Source organism: Trichomonas vaginalis, chromosome IV (genome assembly GCF_026262505.1).
Source record: "Trichomonas vaginalis G3 chromosome IV, whole genome shotgun sequence".
NCBI classification, from domain to species: domain Eukaryota; phylum Parabasalia; order Trichomonadida; family Trichomonadidae; genus Trichomonas; species Trichomonas vaginalis.
Window position 1 is genome coordinate 28,748,092 of NC_067206.1, and position 20,437 is coordinate 28,768,528.

A 20,437-nucleotide genomic window follows, 5' to 3' on the forward strand; every position below is an offset into this window, starting at 1 on the left:
GAGGGAAAAAAAATCAGTATTTTTTTGAAAAAAATAGAATATAAATCCTTTTTTACTAACTTTTGTTAAATTACTTTGCCCACTCCTTTACGATCTCCAAAGCGAGCTGGTAGCACTTGCAGCAGGAAGCGATCTCAGCCTCCTCGTTTACAGTGTGTGCGCCGTGGATTTCCGGACCGAAAGAGATTGCCTCCAAGTCTGGATATCCCTGGTTCTGGATTGCGCCGCACTCAAGTCCAGCGTGGATTCCAGTGATGTTTGGCTTCTTTCCGTAGAGTTTCTCGAAAGCGGAGACAGAGGAGTCAGTGATTCTCGATGTGAGTGCTGCTGGCCACGGCTTGACCATCTCGTCCTTTGGAATCCTGACTGTGACACCGGCCATTCTTCCAACAGCTTCGGCGGTGTTGATGAGGAATTCCATCTGTGTAACTTCGTTTGTACGTGCGAAAACGTTGATGAAGAGGTGATCTCCGTCGAACTTTGTAACTGAGACAGACTGTGATGTATTGACGAGTCCCTTAATCTCTGGATGCATCATCCAGACGCCGTGGTAGAGAGTTGTGATGAGATCTAAGATTTTTGTGGAATCTGCTTCTGTCATTGCCTTCTTGGCTTCGACTTCCTCGAAATTAATCTTTGGATTCTTCTTCTCGATGGCCTTGTACTCGTTGTATGCGGCCTGGTGTAACTCTGTCATCTTTGCCTTGAATGCGTCGACATTTTCAACGACAACGTGGGCAACGCATGATTCTGGGATGGCGTTGTGCTTGTCGCCGCCTGCGATATCGACAAGACGGAATGGAATTGTGTTCTTTGTCTCCTGGAGAAGGCGAACCATCCATTTGACGGCGTTGGCGCGTCCTTCGTTGATCATGAGGCCTGTGTGGCCGGAAACGAAGTCTGTAACGGCGACTTTGAGGGTCTTTCCGGCGTATTCGTCACGATGAACGTCGTATTCGTAGAACATGTTGATGCCACCGGCGCAGGAGGTGTAGAATGTGTCCCATTCCTCGGAATCGATGTTGAGGAGGGCGCGGGACTTGATATATGGTGGTCCTGGGAGTTTTGTAGCTCCGTAGAGGCCGACTTCCTCATCGACTGTGACGAGGAACTCGAGTGGGCCGTGCTCGAACTTGTCCTTGTCTTCGCACAATGCGAGCATGACAGCAACAGCGATACCGTCATCAGAACCGATTGTGGAGACTCCGGATGTCAAGTAGCCGTTCTCGATCTTGAGTGGGACTTTGCCACCTTCTTCGAACTTGCCAACAGCGACAATGTCTAAGTGGCCTTGGATGACAAGAGATGGAACGTTCTCCTTGCCTGGTGTAGCTGGAATTGTGAAGAGGCAGTTGCCGTATGTATCTGGCTCTGCTGTAGCGCCCATCTTCTTAAACCATTCAATAACTGTTGCCATGGCTTCCTTTGTGTGATAAGATGGTCTGTTGAGCTCTGTAAGAGCGATGAACCACTTGAAAATAAGTGAATAGTCCTGTGGGAGCTGCTTAAGCAGTTCAACCTTGTATGGTCTCATGAGAGCTGATGCTTCCATTTCGATAAAGTAAAAAACCGTCATATTTCATCGTCGTCGGAAAACAAATCACATATTTTGACATGAAAATATTAATGTTTGTTGTTTATATAATAGATATTTAATTCTGAAAGTCAGCATTCAAAGAGGTAGGGCAACGATAGAAAATTTTTGGAAAAAAAGTTCGGAGATCTTAAACGTATCATATTCCCTGCATGGTTTGGTATCTTCCGCCATGCGTTGTGCCAAACATATTGACACTTTCCAATAATTAATTTATGGTATGAGTCACAGAGTTAGATTATAAAAAGAAAGTAAATAATTGCAATTAGAAATCATATATGTCGGAAATCAAATGTTGATGAGCAGAAACCTTTTACTCATCATAAAAGAGATAAATCACTAAAGATTTGTATACATTAAAATTTGATATTTGGTGCTCGAAAACTGTCTGATGGGACTCCTCCAAAATGAACCAATCTATCGCTGAGGACCAAATTAGATGATGTGGATGGTGTATTCTCTAATTCTAACTTAGGAAGAATGGGAACAAAACGAATGACGACAACAACATGTCAAACATAGATTAAATATCTATGAATCAATAAAGTATATGTGCATTGAAGGTGATAACGATCACTTGAGGCTTATAACTCTTTGACTAAATTATGCAATAATTAAATATAATCATTTTTATATTTTTATACTGATAGTAATTAATATACTATCCTGCTTAATAAATGGTATGATCAAATTTGTTTGAAAATTTAATTATGTATATGAAACTATGTCTTCTATATAAAAATCAAAATTTTCTAACGAACCTAGATTGAACCTTTATGAAAATCTATCATTTTTGTTAATTGAGTTAATATGAATCTTTTACATATGTATATATAGCATTGATAGCTTATATAATCATGGTTTATTCCATATTAACATATTTTTTCAGTTAAATTTGTTAATAATAATATCATGTAACAAATTAATTCAAGATTAGAATGTCTACAAAATGCTAACAAATAAGAACAAAATACGATTTCTCGACTTAAATTTTAATATGGAGTAGTTTTTCGTTTAAATCTAATTAAAAATGAATAAAAACTTATCTTGTACTATTTTCATTCAAAGATTTTAATAATGTAAATCATGCATTTTCATAATTCAGTACAGTTCTTTTTAGAATTAAAGTTGATGAGGATGATATTTGTGATTTAAAATAATTTGTTAATGTTCACCTTTTATTCATCACCTTGTGGTATGCCCTAAAGCAATAGCATTATCAATTCTGCTGAATTGATCAACTCAAAATTCCAAAAAAAATTCAAAATTTCAAAAATGAAATTAAACAATTTGAATTTTCACATGAAAAAATCAATTTCGAAAAAAATTTGGAAAATCAAAGTATTTGATAATTAGTCAAATAATCAATTTACATCGTTTTTACTCATAAAAAACAACTAATTTTTGATTTTGATATCATATTTGATAAATACTCATTCCAGAGTTGACGTAATGTATTAATTATTGTTAGAGATATTGCTTTCGCAGCAAAATTCTTATTTCATGAAAGAAAAAAAAAGATTTTTTTCCAACAAAAACACGTAAACAGATGAATGGAAACGTACTATATTTTCATAAATGTAGTAATCAGCGTGTCAGCTTTTGTTTATCATGTTCGAGTCAAAATGTATTAACTTGTAATAAGAAATATTCGAAGATTATATGAAGTATTGAGCATTCTTTGTAGAAATATTTGTAATTCATTACTAACATATATAATAAAGTTGTTTTTTTTTCCTTATTGCAATAATTTTGTCTGATTTTAATAACTTTTCATGTATACGAGTTGTGTGAATATGCATCATAATATGCGTAAATATACTTATTTGCGACGAATAATGTGGTTGCATAATGGAGGTGCTAAATTTTGATTTTTAATATGGGGCTTTGGTATGTATAATCATGTTCTTATCTCAACGTAGGAGTATTGGTGCAATATGATTAAAATTTACGAGGTTGATCTTAAATTGAATAATTCTGGAGTATAAATCACAATGCAGCTAATTCTATGTTAAAGATAGATACAGATTGTAGTAATCAATTAGGGAGTACAAATTCATTCTTTCATTTCTGTCGTATTTAGCAGAAAGGAAGAGATCATAACCCTAGGAAAAAAAGCCCAAATTTGTCACTTTTCATAGTACGTTAAACTCAATTCGCTCGGCGAATGCCGAGCACACGTACTCATCATTCAACATAATATTCTCATTCTTTGGTTATTATAGTGCCAGACAACACAAGATTTCAAAGAATTACTTGAGTTTTCAATTAATCTTAATCCGATTTTAGATTTATCGAGAACTCCATCATCACAATCACATACTTCAGTGCGGTAACTACAATTATCCATATACAGAAGGAAGTTCTTTTCGAACAACTCATTTGGAGTCTGTTTTGGAAAGAACTTCTTTCTGTCCGACTTAATTTCATAGTTCCTGATCAACCAAAAGACAGAAACCACACACTATCTACTTAGGAAAGGAGTTCTTTCTAAATCTTCCTTAAATTGAGATTTTACGAGAGATAACCCTTCTATTGCACTTAAAAATGAACATTTTGATATCTTTAGTATCACACATGGTCATATATAGTATTTCATCTACATGAATACATTCATCTTTCGAAGTCTCTCATTAAATGGGAGGCTTCGAAAGATGAATCGTTTTATTCATACAACTTTAAATCTCGAACACATTTAGAGAGTGAGTATATCATTTTATTCTTGTTTTGAGTTTATTCTGATTCAAAATTGCAGTGAAAACAGAAGTTCACACATCATATCTGAATGTGAGCTCATCTATACTTATACGATCTCAATACCTCCACTCTAAGCATAAGAGGTGAAGTTATATAAAAATTATCAGATGCGTTGAAGTCTCAAAAGTATTGCCTGAATGCTTGTTTCATATTTGTCCAAGTAGTTTTGTAATAAACAGAAATTCATCAAAAGTGACAGCTCTCAATTTTTTGACATTTGTAAATTCTAAATTGAATGAGAAAAATGAAATAATACTAAGCATAATACAATATTCTAGATTTAATTATAATTAGGAAAAAGTTAGTTTTGAGAGTACTTTTCATAGGCATATAGAATGAAATCTTCTGAAAAATAATATCACATAAACTCATATTATTTTCTAATATATAACTATTTTATATAAAAATCAAATTCAATGATCTTAAAAGCGAAGGATAAACCTCAAAATTTACGAATATAATGAGTGGGAATATAATGCTTATCTATCATAAAACCATATGAAATATTAATTTTTGCTTTATGCCTACTTTTTGACGACAATTAGCAAAAAATGTTAAATGTTAACACTCAGTCCATTTGAATATGAAAAATAAAATTGACTTTGATTAAATGTTTTTATTTATCATGCAATTCTTCTTGCGACCAAAGATTTGAATAAAATTTCAAAAAATAAGATAGCTTAAAAAATAATGTACGGTAGTGTTTACTAATAGATGAATAGTATATAAATTCTATTAAAATGGATTTGATCCAAAAAAATATATAAAATTTGATCATAAATAAAATCGTTTTAAATTACTTCTTCATTTAAATTATAACAATTATTTTTGGTTTTATATTTTTTTGGATCAAATCCATTTTAATAGAATTTATATACTATTCATCTATTAGTAAACGCTACCGTATATTATTTTTTAAGCTATCTTATTTTTTGAACTTTTATTCAAATCTTTGGTCGCAAGAAGAATTGCATGATAAATAAAAACATTTAATCAAAGTCAATTTTATTTTTCATATTCAAATGGACTGAGTGTTAACATTTAACATTTTTTGCTAATTGTCGTCAAAAATTAGGCGTAAAGCAAAAATTAATATTTCATATGGTTTTATGATAGATAAGCATTATATTCCCACTCATTATATTCGTAAATTTTGAGGTTTATCCTTCGCTTTTAAGATCATTGAATTTGATTTTTATATAAAATAGTTATATATTAGAAAATAATATGAGTTTATGTGATATTATTTTTCAGAAGATTTTGTGTTCTTCTTCAAAATTTTATTTTTTATTAAAAAGAATCTTTACAAAATATACATTTACTTTAATTAATATTTAAAAACGTGCTCTATCAAAAGTTCCAAAAATTCAAAATTTTAGCTTTTCTGAGGTGTCACTTTTGATGAATTTCTGTTTACAACAATGTATATAGTAATAATAGTGCATCAAAATGATCTGAAAAAAATCGCAAATTGGAGTGTAAACTTGTTTTACTAGCTCAAGAGCTATATAATTTGCTGTGGAATTTCAATATGAAGCGTATGCCAAAATTTGAGAAAAGCCAAGATCAATTTGTTTCCATTTGATGGCAAAACTAATAAGTAATGATAAGAATCATCGATCTACCATTAGTTTGTTTCCATCTAAAGATGTTTAAAGATCAAACTAATGATTTAAATAAAATAGAAATATTTCGGATAAGCGTAATGGAAAAATAGAGTTTACCATAAATCTGACACTAAAGGTCTAATTTATCTATAGTGAAATTAATGTCATAAGAGAAAGTTATTAATGATGATGGGCGAATAACATAGGGAAATTGAACAGTTGCTTAAGTACGTATCAATTATGTCATCTACTGAATTGGAATCTCTATTCAAGAGGAAGCACAAACTCTCATTTCTGGCAATTTCGAAAATAATTCTTCCAAATTTTTTTATTTTATAAAAAATGAAAATAAAATTCTTAGATTTTACTATCATTTTTTGAAATTCAAGATTTTTTTAGAGATTTCGGAAAAAATTAAATAGGTAAAAAGTATTAATTATTGATTAACATACATAAGAACATGTGAAAAATGGAAGTTCATCAAAATAAGAAAATTATATAAAAAAATCTTTCATAAAAAGTCAAAATAATGTAGTGTAAAAATATAATGTAAGTTATAACACCAAATCTTAATCAATTTATTTAATAAATTTACTCGACCTGTGGGATGATAACATCTGTAGCAACACCGCACTTGTTGCCGTTGTTACGGATCATGCGGATGTAGCCCTTCTCACCCCAAGATGTGCCCCAGGAGTTACGAACGATCCAGTAGTCAACCTTGTTCTCTGTGCCGTAGCCAACGAGACCGACAGCGTGATCAAGGAATGTGGATGAGCAGGACTTTGGATTGTAGATACCAGAGGAGTACAACTGGAAGTCGTAGCCAGAAGCATCGATAGCAATTGAAACAACACCGCCTTTAGCGCAACCAGCCTTGAGTTCGTCCTCATTCTGTGTTGTTGTTGGGCGGACATATGACTTTGTAAGTGTAACACCCTTAGCAGCCTTGAACTTGCATGAGCCATCGCGAGCTGTGTATGGGTAGTCTGTCTCTAACATCCAGAGACCCTTCTGGTGCTTGATAACATAGTCGTAAGCAAGGTATTCATCACCACCATCGCAGCCATAGCATGTGTCAACGCAGTCGACCATGTTCTGTTCAGCGAGGGAAAGGAGCTGGCCCTTCTTAAGAGCCCACTGGGATTCCTGAGCCTGGACAACGGAGAAAGCCCAGCAAGAACCGCATTGAGCCTGGTCCTTGATTGGGTTAACGATCTTAGCGTTACGCCAGTCAACAGCGTCTGGAACATCGCCTTTGAAGATCTTGGCTTCGCCCTCGATCTTCTTTGTTTGCTTGTGACCAAGGAGAACCTTGTACTCGGATGGTGTCATGCAGGAGAGGTGGTTCATTGTAAGCTGGTAGCCAGAGTTAGCTCTGTTGTGCTCCTGAACACGGCGTTTGTTTGTGTTGTAAACACCAAGGCGGAAGTGGTATTCATCGCCAACAAACATGTTGTTTGTGGAACGCATCCAGTCAAGGAATGCCTTCTCCTCGTGCTGCAAGAAAAGCTTGCTTGATGCAGTAGCAAAGAATGCAGAGAACATTTGTGAAGTGAGGGTATCAAATCATAACTGCAGCTCTCAATTTTTTTTCAGATTCGCTACATCAAGAAATGCCATTCAATTATTTTCGAATAGTTTGTTGCTAAAAACCAGTTTTGAATTGAATTTGTGAGTTAAAACCGTTTTTTCTTGTTGATTAATATTAGTTTTATATTATACACATTACTACGATTATTATAAATTTGAATTGATTTGTCAAATTTTTATGAAATTTCTCTTAACTCTTATTATCTGAAAAGTTTCTTATTGTTCGGACTCTATTAAACACAATCTGCCAAAAAATACAAATTTTACATTTATAATAGCAATCTATACTTTATATTTATTAAAACAATAAATTATATTTCAGGAATAACGCGTTGAGAATCGTCATCATCTTCTTCAACGATTTCCTTCATTGGGAACTCGTCCTTTGTGTTTCCATTCTTAATATCTTTGAAGAATCTGAAAAATGTTGTTCCAGAAACGCAAAGACATACAGCTGTTGAGAACAGATCATTAACAATGTATGCGTAAATAATTCTCGTTGGAGAATCATTGTTTCCTATGTAATGGAAACAACAAGCAAAAACAGGTAAAGAAACCAATTCTGTAACAATACTTGTGATCATTGCCTTTGTTGCTTGTTTTGTAGCTTGCAAGAACGAAATGACAATGAATTTTACAGTACATAATGGAATTGTGTAAAAAGAAACAGGAAGCATTTCTTTTGCCCAATGCTGGAAGTCAGGATGGCTACTCCAGATTTTTGCTATTGGGCCTGGCCAAATTGAGATAATAATCATAACAAAAATACCCCAAGTGACGCCAATCCAAAGAACATGCCATGTCAGCCACAGAACACGTCTCTTGTTATTAAGACCGAACGCATATGACGTTGCAGGGAGATAAGCAGCGTTTAGGGCCATAGGAATACATAATGTAAGCTGATAAAGTCTTGTTAAAGCATTGAATACGGCAATGACCATATCGTATTGATTGATTTTGTTTGCGCGTATAGCAATAAACTTTTGCATGACTAATGTTGGAACAACAACCGAAATATTCATAATGAGTGCCGATAAGCCAATTTTGACGGCCTCCCATGTCTCTATGATGAAACAATTCTTAAATAGCTTGAATGTTGGCTTTGCTGCGAACTTATGGCAGAATATTAAAATCAATATGATAAAACCGGGGATGAACATCGCAATTTCAGTAGCCAAAGACGACCCAATTGTCCTTTTGAGTAGATAAAGTAATATAGGATCCCATAATACCATATTCAATATCATCGAAGCAATTTGAGCTCCTCCGTATGTCCATGTTCGACCTTCCGCTTGTAAAACTCCACATACGCAATGATAAAAACATGTAACTACGTTTAGAGATAATAAAGGTATTACGTAGTCAAAAGCTTTTTTAATTACTTCATCACCAGCATCTAAAAATCTAAATAATGGTTTAGAACTCGGAAAGAGAATAGCTGGAATTAACATTCCTATCATAATACAAATTCGAAATAGGTCAGCAGTAACTTGATTAATCTTATCATAAGCCTTATTTGAAAGTAGATATGAAATTTCTGATGATGCAGCAGTTGAAACGAAATATCCAAATGAGAGTGCAGTATTATCAATGACATAAGCAACAGATAAAGCGGTAAGACCCACTTCTCCAATGAATCTTGTCACCCACATCGAATCTATAACACCATACAATGAATTGACAATTTGTGAGATTAAAGGACCAGGAGATAAACGAAGAATTGTTGCTAAAGGAGTGTGTCCTCCTAATCTCATATGCTCATCTTCCTTCTGTTTAGATTCATCTTTCTTTTCATCTGAGATATGTGCTTCTTCCTCTTCTGGATTTGAGTTATTATTATTATCTTGGTCGAGCATGAAAAAAATTTTTTATAAACCGCAATGGGTTCTGATTTTATAAGATCTCACAAATTTTGAATGAGCACTCAAACGGTGCAATTGTTATCTCTATAAAATACATTAACAATCATTATTTTCAAAATATTGGTTGATGAAAGGAGTTCAAGTTTTTTAAGTAAGTCTATAGTCATGTCACTTCTACCATCAATTATATTCATCCAATGCATATCTATTGCTTCTAGAAATTCTTTGTTTTAAGGGGTGAAATTCTGAAGTTTACAATACTAAACAAAAGTCTGTTTTCTGACTCATCTGTTATGCTTGAGCTAAAATAATAAAATGAAATATAAAAGTCTACATGAGATAATGCACATACATCATTTTGAGGCTCTGCTGTAAAACAATATAATTTGGAATAAATCTGAAATCTGCATCAAAGAACTATTTCGCATTAATAAATAATAATTTACTTATATAGATAAAGAAAATATAGTTTAAATAAATTATAATGTTAAATAAAATTATTCATATAAATTTCATTTTTGAATTTCAAAATTAAGTAATGAAATGTTACATATTTTTCTGAGGTACATACAATTGCATCATTCATTTAAATAGATAATGTGTATTATTTTTGTGTTTTTCTGAGAAAAAATTAAAAAAGTCGGGGGTTTTATTCTCAATTATCTCTTGATAGAATGGATAAATCAAAAATCCGATACATCAAAAGATAGATATTTATCTATATTTTAATGCTATTATGCTATGAATATATAAATTTCAATTGTTACTATGCTATTAATTTTGTATCAACTTTATCGTTTTTTGTATTATTGAATGAATGTATAGTGATAATGATAAATGGAAACAAATGTATAGTAGAAGCGCTATATCAATTTATCCGAATATAATGTTTTAAAGCTCTAAGCATTGAGATATTTTTTTAACAAATTATTCAACTTGCCGTTAGAACGACGGATTAAAAATCCGTCACATCAAACTCTAAGTCTACAATTAAAACTCATATTTTATTTAGAATGAAAGTTCAAAAATGAAGCCTCATTGAGTTATTAATTTTTTAAATTTTAAAAAATATTTTTTTGTTCTCAATATGTAATAAATTTATTAAATACACTTTTATGCCTTATGATGAGGTACGTTATAAAACTTTATTTGCCGCCAGCAAAACAAGTAAATATTAAATATTCAAGGAGAAAAGATGAAATTATGGTGAAAATGTAAACTTCAGAATTTCACCCCTTAACAATTTTTGTAATCGGATTCAACATATCAATAACACTCTTATTCCATTATATTGGCTTTGCAGTGCTTTTGACACACATATAATAATTGTTGCTTCCAAGTTGGTTTTAACGTAAAAATCTTTTGATGAAAAAAAACCCGTTAATATTTATCATAAAATGATAGTAAATATAGCTTTTAATATAAATAATTCATGAAAGTCATATAAACAATTAAAATCACTCGGTTTCGAAAAATTTTATACAATTATTTCATTTCCTTTGCAATCTCTTCCATATTTTGTAGAAACAAAACGCTCCAACACCGATAGCAGCTCCAATTCCTAAAATTAAATACAAATCGTTCATATTGAATGAATCATCTTTTCCTTCGTTATCAAAGAATATAATTTTCTCATCTTCTAGTGGTGGAAAATGAGGGTCAATAGTCACTAGAGTATTATACAATTCCTGAGCACGTTTAACATCTTTTTCAACACCAATTCCTTGGTAAAGTAATAGGGAAAGATTGTGCAACGAGATAACGTTTTTCGGATCTTTTTCCAATGTTTTTTCGAAACATTCTGCTGCAATTTTACCATCTTTATTTGGAAATGGAATATAGCTAATTGGAGAGTAGTACAATCCTAGAAAATCTTTTGCAAATCCACCATATTCTTCGCTTTTCAGGAAATGTTGATAAGCAATATGGTAATCTTCTTCTGTTTTCTCATGAAAATGGGCACACGCGATGTAGAAATGTAATTGGGATGGTTTGTAGCCTTCAGCTAGTTCTAATGCATATTCATCAGCTAATTTGATTGGGAATTTCGAGTAAATAAAATTGATATATAGTTCTTGGATTGCAGGAAGGAAACCCATCTTGGCAGCTAAATCGAGCTTTGCTATATCGTTTCTTGTTACTGTTTCCCTTCCTTTATGGAGGAAAAGTTTAAGTAAAGAATAAGGATCGCAAATACGTAACAAAGGATGGTAGTCACAAATAAACAAATCTGTTATTTCCAATCTTTCTGTTAAAGTAAAATTAATAATGAGTTGATTTTCTGAAGGATATATCAAAGTTGAATATCCAGTAACGTTACCTTTCATTTGACCACATAAAAATGGTACAAGGTCTAAGTAATGGACATTAATAGTTTGAGCTTCGCGATTAAAATCAATTTGAATATCACTAGCTCTGATATCAGGAGGGGTATCAATTGTTACAATATGTTGCAATCCATTTTCTGGACGCAAAGAAAGGTATTGATAGTATTTCTGATACTTTGGGAGTATACGAGCACACATCTTAGAAAATATTTGATAAAAAAATTTTTTTTTATTTCTTTTCAACTCCAGTGACCAATTGGCTGACTAAATGTCGAGAAGGGAAAATTGGAATAAATAAGCTTGCTGATGGGTCTGAGTAGTGCATAAATTTTTCATTCTGTGTCTGGAAATATTCATAAATAAGATATCAATAAAATTTAAATGAGAGATTAATATTAGCGATTGGCATTTACACATGTTATGCTTGCCATAGTTCGTTTGATACTGTTAATCCCTATAATATAGAAGTATAAATAGATATCCATCAATTTGGGGAACACACTGCATGAAATTTCATGAGAAATTAAGAGTTTCTAACATAGTGATTTGAATTTGGTCTAGTGTTAATGAATCTTCCATGTTAATATTTGAAATATTAGAAAAATACTCATATAATGAGGTTTCATAGAAGGAAAAGCGTCTTTATCTTATGAATAATCAAAAAATTTCACAAAAATACAATATGTGATTCACTGTCATTAATCAGAAATGTATCATGAAACAAATTTAAAAGAAGTATAATATTAACATTGAGTTAATAACATTGGATGCTTGCAACATTGAGATTTAATCGAACCAAACTATTAATTAGATAAAAAACCAGGGAAATTCAAATTTCTGAATTAATTGAACTAATTTATACTAATTTTGGGACATGAAAAACATATATTTACATGTACTTTAGGAAAAATGATTGAACAAACTTATCAATAATCGGATCCGATTTTTCAAAATGCCAAATTCAAAAACAGCAAAAACAAAAAGATATTTAAGATAAATACAAACATTTATTAGCATTAAGGGCAAGAATTAATTTTCTTCATTATAAGATGATTCTGGAGAATATATATTTTCCACACATCTTTGGATTTCAAAATCAAGATCTCTCATCAGAGTGGATCTTTTAGAGATGTACTCGTTCTTTAATGAGTGATATTTGGTTGAATGTATTTTACTTGATTCCATTTTCTGAGTTTGCAATCTTTGAGAAAGAACATTGAGTGGAACTTCATCAATGGTGTTTTTAAGAAGTCTCATCTTCTGTGAGTGGAGTCTAATAAGATTTGAACGATTTTCTTCAACAAATGCTTGGATGCCAGACATGATGATAGAATGACAAAAATTGCCTTTAACAAATTTGAGTGTAAGCACGTTTAATGTTATTTTCATTAATTAGCTAATCAATCTGATAGTATATCAGTTGGTGTAAAAAGAAAGCAAAAGATAAAAACACCACATTCAAAATTATAAAATGTAGATTTTATGATTTACTGAATTTCCATATTAATAATCCAATTATAATAAATATTTAAAGCAAATTAATGATTTTCAAGAGATAATATGGAAAAAATTCAAAATACAATACGCTTATAACAGATAAAATGCTTATATAAAAATAAACGATAATCAATTTCAAGGGAGCACGTTTTTTCATTTTTTGACATTCATCAATTTTGAATTGATCCGCCAAAATCTATTTAAATTTAATTCTCAATTTATATAAAATAATATTTCCAACAATTTTTTTTAATTTTAAATACTGTTACTTGAAATATAACTAATATATAATAAAAAAAATATTCAAAACGAATTGCTTCCCACAATAAATCTCTTTATCTGACGATGACATTTGTATTGTTGCATGATGAAGTCCATCTAGGTTTTTATATTGCAATAAAGCTTAAATTACATATATATTTTCAAAATATTTTTTCACTCCAAAATATAATCTTAGTATTATGCTTCATCAATTTTTCTATATGCCAAATTATTTCTAGAATCTCTCTTAAGGGTATAGTCCACTAAAAATTTTTAAGTTTTGACAATGAAAATAAGCTCTGTGACCATGTAAATATATCTCTATGCAAAACGAGAGGTTATACCATAATTTTTTTTAGTTATCAAATTTCCCTTTTTTTGAGAGAAGTCTCTCAATAATTTGAGAAGAATCTTTGATATGAAGAGATACACATTTGTAGAACGAAGTAAGTGTTTTCCAAACATTTTATATGTTCATCCTGTATAACAATATAAAGCTGCATAGTGCCATCTTGTGCGTTTGCTATTTTATGTACTTTTCATTGAGATAATCCCTCTTCTCGGGTGATTTTAACAGTCAACTCAATTTTAAAATAAAGATTTCATCAAAATGATTTCGAAATTCGGATATTGATTATATAAATAGCACTGTTAACATATTTTGGATGAGTAAAAAATACCTTGTTTTGTATGCATTTAGTACACCTTTATTTTTGATTAAAACTATAAAATTTTTATTCCTTATATAATAAATAGTATATGTTACATAAACATGAAATTCAATAGCATTCAATTTTGGATTTTTTAGATTTGGTAAATTTTAGAAGAAATAAAATCAGCAATCAAAATAAAGAAACTTTTTTTGTATCTTCTATGATTACCTTTTGGTACTAAATTTTGCATTAATAAGTAAATTATCTGTATTATTCTGTGAGCACAAGCCCTCAGTTATGCTGGTAGTGAATGAGGAATCGTCATTTTGCGAAGAGAACGCGATTATTAAGGTAATTTTGAGAATTGTCTTGAATTATTTAAAATTAAAGTTAATTGAATAGGTAGGATAACTAGCCTTTGCTAAATTTGTATAATTTGACCTTATTCTAGTTGGATCTGAGAATATTTTGCTGAAATAATAAATTATATCGCCGATTTATGAAAATTTCTCTGATGGGACCGACTCGCTGAAACGTATTAGTGTTAATGGTAACTTGTCTGAATTTTCAAATTTTTTTCGAAATCCAAAAAATCACAAACAAAAGCATCAAAATTAGATTTGCATTTAAGGTTTTCATTTTTTTTGGAAAATAAAAATATTTTTTCCCCAATAAAGTTTATTTTTACTTTTGAGAGGAATAGAAACGTTATTTTGGAATTTTGAAACGACAGAAATGTTCCATTTTTAATGTAGATTCTAAAATGGGGTCAAATTTTTGATTGAACCGTTATCCATTGAAAAACCTCGATTTTAAAATGTTATTCCAAAATATTCATCTAATGATATAGTATATATTTATTAATTATTACTTTTTATTCAATTTTCACTTTTGGCGGGATTTCATTTTTTTTTGTTGTATGGGCCATATTGTTCACCCAAAACGGAAAACAAAGGCAATGCATAACATTTTACTCCACGAACGTCGTCGACTCTCAGCGCGACAGATGCTTGGTGCTTGCATAATGACCGGAATGCCATATACAAAAGGTGCTCGCTTTCTTTCTCTTTGTGGAACTAAGCCCCCTGTGAAGAGTGGTGTCATGAGACAACAGAGATTTTGTGACGATAAGATTAGAAGACTTAAAAGTATTTCCCTAATGCTGTCGAGAAAGTCCTTCAGTGGTTACTTATCCATTGATGCAAGATGGACGCACAGGCGAAACTCGCCAAGTTGTACAGTAACTGCGCTCGATGCTGTCACAAAAAGAGTTCTTGCATGCGTGAACATCAACCATATTGGTGGAAACAGACAGCATGCTCAGTATTCCGGAGCTTCCAACAATATGGAAAGTGCTGGAACTCGAATCATCTTGAAGCAATTAAAGAAATACAATATCTTGAAAGATGTTAAAGAGATTATTAAAGACCGAGATAACAAAAGTGTCTCTGTCTTTAAAGAATTTGGCGTCTCTCATCTTGAAAGATTCGATCCAGGTCATGTATCAAAAAATATCTCAAAAGATTTTACAAAGTTCTCAGCTTCTCATAAGACAGTTGAAGTTTTCAACGACAAGACTCAGAAGATTGAAAAAATAGAGAGACCTTTCTGGGGTCTGAATGCAAGCCTAAGTATGTGGCTTTGGTCATGTTTTGCCGAAGAAAATATTGACAAACGTACGAAAATGTGGGAGAATTGTGTCTACCATTACGTAGGCAATCATTCTTTTTGCGAACCGCACAATTACAAATGCTTTGAATGGCAAAAAGGTGTCAATTCGATCCAACTTCAATTCATGCTCTATGACTGGGTTCACAAATGGACACCCATAGTTTCCAAAGTTTCTTCCATTGGATCTACCTGCATGAATGAAGCGTTTAACTCCAAAATTGCATGCTATTTGGACAAATCAAGAGCCTGGAAGAACATTAACATTAGAGTTAACGTTGCAATCTTAGAATGGAATGATCCAGAGCATTTTCTCGGAGATATACAAAAAGCATTACATCTTCCCCCACTTCCAGAAGATTGTGTCAAATCATTTGAAGAGAATTGTTACTCCAAAATGATATTGAAACAAAAAACTGTTACAAAAGGTTCTAAAAAACAGAACAAATACAAAAAATCCATTCAGAGTGTACCAGGAGGAGATTATCAAGTTTTCAAGTCCGAATGGGAATCAGAAGACGAAGACATTGATGACTTTGATTAACGAAAATTACATTTTATTTATTGTTTTTGTTTTTAATTAAATTATTATTATGCTCATTTTCTTATTTTGATTTTTTCTCATTATGATATAAATAATTTATTAATGCATTTATCCAATAATTATGCTATGATATTTTTATGCCTTATTTCATTTCTCTTATATTTGATAATCTGGTAAAATATAGTTCAGACTATAATCATTTTAGATTATTGATATATTTATATAGGTTAGAATAAAATTAGTTTCATTTTCTACTTTTATTTTGAATTAATAATTTATAATATCAAATATTATGGCGTAACCTCTCCTTTAAAATATAGATATATATAGGCCTATAGAGTTTATTGGCACTCTCAAAACTCTTGAATTTTGAGTTTACTATACCCTTAATCTATTATTATTTTTAAAATCCAAAATTTATTACTCTTCTTTGCTTGGGTAGTCAGTATAACACCGCATCTGAAACTTGAATTTATATGTATTTGCTTAATAAATACTTCCCAAACAGAAAATATAATTGAGCGCATTATAAAAATTTGCTTATTTTTTAAATTTTGCATTCACACCAAAAACGAAACGTACTGATGACTTATTTGCACTAAAGTTTTTTTGAATCTCGATGATTTTGAAGAAAAATTTGGAAAAATAAATAGTTACATCCGTAATTTTTAAATTACAATATATTTTACACTTGATATTGCATGTAGATATAAAATTTCTTAATCATCATCACAACCGCAGCACCAGCAAATACATTCTAAGCAGTCACAAATATCAAAGCCGAGGCCGCCTCCCTTTCTTATCTTTCTTCTTCTTTTTATCTTTCTTTTGTTCTTGAGGTGGTGGATATTGACCAGGCGGGTATTGGCCAGGCGGATATTGACCAGGTGGAGGTGGTGGATATTGACCCGGAGGATATTGACCAGGCGGAGGTGGTGGATATTGGCCAGGTGGGTACTGTCCAGGTGGCGGGTATTGTCCTGGTGGTGGTGGTGCATATTGACCAGCCTGTTGAGGCGGTGGTGGTGGAGGCTGGAAATTTGCTTGCGGTGCATTAGCAGGTTGACCGTTTGCAGGTGGTACTTGATATGGATACTGTGCTGGGGCATCAGGTGGAGCTGGGTTACCTTGAGGAGGCGGTGGTGGAGGTGGAGTCTCAGTCATTTTGAAATTATGATAGTTAATAAAGTTCAGAAATTCGTTAAATGTCTTAAAGATATGAAAATTGAAGTATGAACTTTTGTGATAATTTATAGCAATGTAACAATTTTTTCAACGTCGTTTTTTCATTGAAATTTGCAATTAGTTTTTGAATTGTAACGACGTCAAAACCTAAAGCAATAATCTTATTATCCATTTATTATCATCAACCATGCTTATTTTGGATCAAAAATTATTTAAGGTCAATTTTTTTCCGATCAATAATTAAATCAATGGAAGCGATTCATTAATATACACTATCAAACACACCAGACAACGCTGTCAAAATTTATAAATTGGTATTAATTTCTCTCATTATCTCTCATTTCAGATATCAAGCACATTTTGATCTAAAACAAGCAGAACATCTTTTTTCAATCCATATTTATAATCTTCCGATCAATTTATACCAATCAAGACTTCAAATATTCCTTCTTTATCACAAAAATCTAAATATCCTGTTCAATCAGAAGTAATTTAAACGATTACGTGCAGGTGAGCAAAGAGGCTTCAAAAGTTGATTTGAATTCCAAAAAACATGAAGGGAAAGAATTATTGTTTTTTTTGATACTCGATAGCACTATTGATAATTCATCTTTCATGCAATTACACTTAATTTAGCAATGAGTAGTATTATTACAATTTATTCAAACAATAATTAGCGTTTATTGGTCTGTTAAACTATGAAAATAAATACAGAAGTTTCAATACATGCGATTATGAAGAATATGCCTTATGACATGATAATATTCAATACATAACAAATTTATATTATGAAATAATTAAAACAAAAAAACACTTATCTCGAGACAAGGTTATATTTCGGGCATAGATGAAAATGATTGCTCAATAACGCTCTGTGAGTATTCCCTAACTCCATAATCTTGTTGCTGGATAGACATAAAGTATATTATCGCAAGATAAACAAGATCAAGTATCATTCTATGTGTAAACAATAAATATGTAAAATAATACATGTATTTCGAAGGATTTGAATACTTGATCTGTTCAAAATATTTCGAAGTTGATATTTCAACAGAAACAATTACAATTGTAATAAAAAGTGGCATCAAAAACATGCACACCTTTACGGGCATTCTATATGCAGGAGCTAGAAAACTCCGAACATTTGAGAATATAAAAGTTATTGAGAGTAGAACGAACGATAACCCATCTATTATAAATTCAGAAGGAACAATAATATAATTGTAGTAGAAACCATAATCTGAAAACAAATGAAAATTGATTTCATATGGAAAATTTATGAAAATAAGGACTAACTTAATTAAGGAACCAATAAAAAAGAACCATACTGTAAACTTAGTAATGTAATAAATAATTTTTGATCCTAATACATTCGAAATAATTAAAATTTTGCTGACAGCTTGAAAATATTGAACCAAAGCCATAAGATAAAGATCACTCATAATAGATGTGGTTCTTGAGAATGTGTCCATTATCCGATCATGCTGATTTGGGTAAAATACATAATAATAAAAGTAAGTTAATACGTTAAATATCACAAAAGCTAAACAATATGATACTCCAGGTATTATATTACTTCTAATATGTAGTTTATATCCTCTTATAAGCTTTACTGCAATATATAAGAATGGAATTAGAAAAACTATTTCGAGAACGAGAGAAACAATTGACGATTTATGATCACATAGCTGAGACATTGTATATTTGCATCGCGGAATATCGTTCATTGTTAGCCAAAAGGACATAAAAAAGCTACAAGTCAATAATTGAATCAAATCGGGCCAATTCAAGAACTCAAAAATAACACATATTCATCATTTAGAAATGTTTATTTTTTCGCTGCCAAAATGCATATTCTCTAATTACGGTTTCAGATTTTTTATTTGAAAATGTCTGGAACCTTAAATTTCTATGTTGAAATATCGGGCTTTCGCATTTTTCACTTATATTCAGAAATGCCAGCATATCATGGAGTAAGATCATAATATTGTTTAATTGCAAAATTGGGATGGAATACCAAATTCGAATATTAAGATTCCATAATTTACATAATTCAGCCTAATGCAACATAGATATGATGCATGCTAATTAAGGAATGAATAATTTACATACTTTTGATAATAAATTTGGAATTTTTTTGGTAATGAACTCTTATTCCCAATTAAGAAATTGAAATACACATAAGAATAGAATTCTCAGTTATGATTACGCTTATGAAGATGTGGAAAAGCTTCCAATATTTATCTTGAATTAAAAGGTGACAATATGAAGATATGGAAATGGATTACACCACATTATTTAATATGAGTGATATCTTAGTTATTATGCTTTTGAAATGCTTCCATTAATAAACCTAATATGCAGTAACTTCGTCCTCTTATTTCGATGAAATTTAACTAAAAAGATGTATTATAGAAGGAAAAACCAGGCGATGATCTTTTTAACTAAAACCAATGAACTGTTAAGAGTCCTGTCATTAGAAGGTTAATTATTGAATTGAAATAATTGTACTTTTTGTGAAATATTGATTTTTTTTATCGAAGGAAATAAATGGCCAATTATTACCTAATGAATTAATGACAGGAAAATAAAATCAATATGCGGAATAGAAGTGAATTTCAAAATATAACCGCTTTTTAAATTAATAATATTGATCGAACATTTAGAATTTACCTATAAGAATATTTATGCTAATTTAGTCATTCTACTTTTGAAAGCATATTCAATTAATAATTTAGTGGCAATTGAATTTGAAAAAATTTTATTTATAATTCGATATATAACCTGCAAATATTATATTTCCATTAATAGGCCATATAGATTTATTGATAATTTGAATAAACAACACAATATTTTGTCAAAGTAGTCATCCATTTAGGTGATAATAGT

General features: G+C 31.2%; 7 protein-coding genes across 7 annotated transcripts, besides 12 other annotated features; 1 reads left to right on the plus strand and 6 right to left on the minus strand.

The window, feature by feature from the left end:
* Positions 1 to 19: 19 nt before the first annotated feature.
* Positions 20 to 1,558, minus strand: TVAGG3_0186390 (cytosolix non-specific dipeptidase family; the record flags this gene model as incomplete). Its single annotated transcript, XM_001314399.2, has 1 exon — positions 71 to 1,552. One exon carries the CDS (start codon positions 1,550 to 1,552, stop codon positions 71 to 73), a length of 1,482 nt encoding a protein of 493 aa, XP_001314418.1.
* Positions 1,559 to 3,734: 2,176 nt separating this feature from the next.
* Positions 3,735 to 3,782: a mobile genetic element.
* A 738-nt stretch (positions 3,783 to 4,520) lies between these two features.
* Positions 4,521 to 4,557: a mobile genetic element.
* Positions 4,521 to 4,557: a terminal%2Cinverted (terminal inverted repeat of Banshee-A3 transposon ID:TVAGG3_0186410).
* A 1,177-nt stretch (positions 4,558 to 5,734) lies between these two features.
* Positions 5,735 to 5,772: a mobile genetic element.
* Positions 5,735 to 5,772: a terminal%2Cinverted (terminal inverted repeat of Banshee-A3 transposon ID:TVAGG3_0186420).
* Positions 5,773 to 6,496: 724 nt separating this feature from the next.
* TVAGG3_0186430 (cysteine-type peptidase protein) lies at positions 6,497 to 7,568 on the minus strand (the record flags this gene model as incomplete). Its single annotated transcript, XM_001314400.2, has 1 exon — positions 6,550 to 7,506. The coding sequence occupies one exon, from the start codon at positions 7,504 to 7,506 to the stop codon at positions 6,550 to 6,552; it is 957 nt and encodes a 318-aa protein (XP_001314419.1).
* Positions 7,569 to 7,827: 259 nt separating this feature from the next.
* Positions 7,828 to 9,407, minus strand: TVAGG3_0186440 (multidrug resistance protein YPNP-related family; the record flags this gene model as incomplete). Its single annotated transcript, XM_001314401.1, has 1 exon — positions 7,863 to 9,407. One exon carries the CDS (start codon positions 9,405 to 9,407, stop codon positions 7,863 to 7,865), a length of 1,545 nt encoding a protein of 514 aa, XP_001314420.1.
* A 236-nt stretch (positions 9,408 to 9,643) lies between these two features.
* Positions 9,644 to 9,670: a mobile genetic element.
* Positions 9,644 to 9,670: a terminal%2Cinverted (terminal inverted repeat of tvBac_109 transposon ID:TVAGG3_0186450).
* Positions 9,671 to 10,626: 956 nt separating this feature from the next.
* Positions 10,627 to 10,653: a mobile genetic element.
* Positions 10,627 to 10,653: a terminal%2Cinverted (terminal inverted repeat of tvBac_109 transposon ID:TVAGG3_0186460).
* Positions 10,654 to 10,903: 250 nt separating this feature from the next.
* Positions 10,904 to 11,938, minus strand: TVAGG3_0186470 (HCP-like family; the record flags this gene model as incomplete). The annotated part of the gene is made up of 1 exon (XM_001314402.2): positions 10,904 to 11,938. The coding sequence occupies one exon, from the start codon at positions 11,936 to 11,938 to the stop codon at positions 10,904 to 10,906; it is 1,035 nt and encodes a 344-aa protein (XP_001314421.1).
* A 367-nt stretch (positions 11,939 to 12,305) lies between these two features.
* Positions 12,306 to 13,084, minus strand: TVAGG3_0186480 (uncharacterized protein; the record flags this gene model as incomplete). Its single annotated transcript, XM_001314403.1, has 1 exon — positions 12,770 to 13,063. One exon carries the CDS (start codon positions 13,061 to 13,063, stop codon positions 12,770 to 12,772), a length of 294 nt encoding a protein of 97 aa, XP_001314422.1.
* Positions 13,085 to 13,749: 665 nt separating this feature from the next.
* Positions 13,750 to 13,771: a terminal%2Cinverted (terminal inverted repeat of Kolobok-1_TV transposon ID:TVAGG3_0186490).
* Positions 13,750 to 16,749: a mobile genetic element.
* TVAGG3_0186500 (uncharacterized protein) lies at positions 15,071 to 16,363 on the plus strand (the record flags this gene model as incomplete). The annotated part of the gene is made up of 1 exon (XM_001314404.1): positions 15,071 to 16,363. One exon carries the CDS (start codon positions 15,071 to 15,073, stop codon positions 16,361 to 16,363), a length of 1,293 nt encoding a protein of 430 aa, XP_001314423.1.
* Positions 16,728 to 16,749: a terminal%2Cinverted (terminal inverted repeat of Kolobok-1_TV transposon ID:TVAGG3_0186490).
* Positions 16,750 to 17,137: 388 nt separating this feature from the next.
* Positions 17,138 to 17,527, minus strand: TVAGG3_0186510 (uncharacterized protein; the record flags this gene model as incomplete). Its single annotated transcript, XM_001314405.1, has 1 exon — positions 17,138 to 17,527. The coding sequence occupies one exon, from the start codon at positions 17,525 to 17,527 to the stop codon at positions 17,138 to 17,140; it is 390 nt and encodes a 129-aa protein (XP_001314424.1).
* Between the last annotated feature and the right edge of the window lie 2,910 nt (positions 17,528 to 20,437).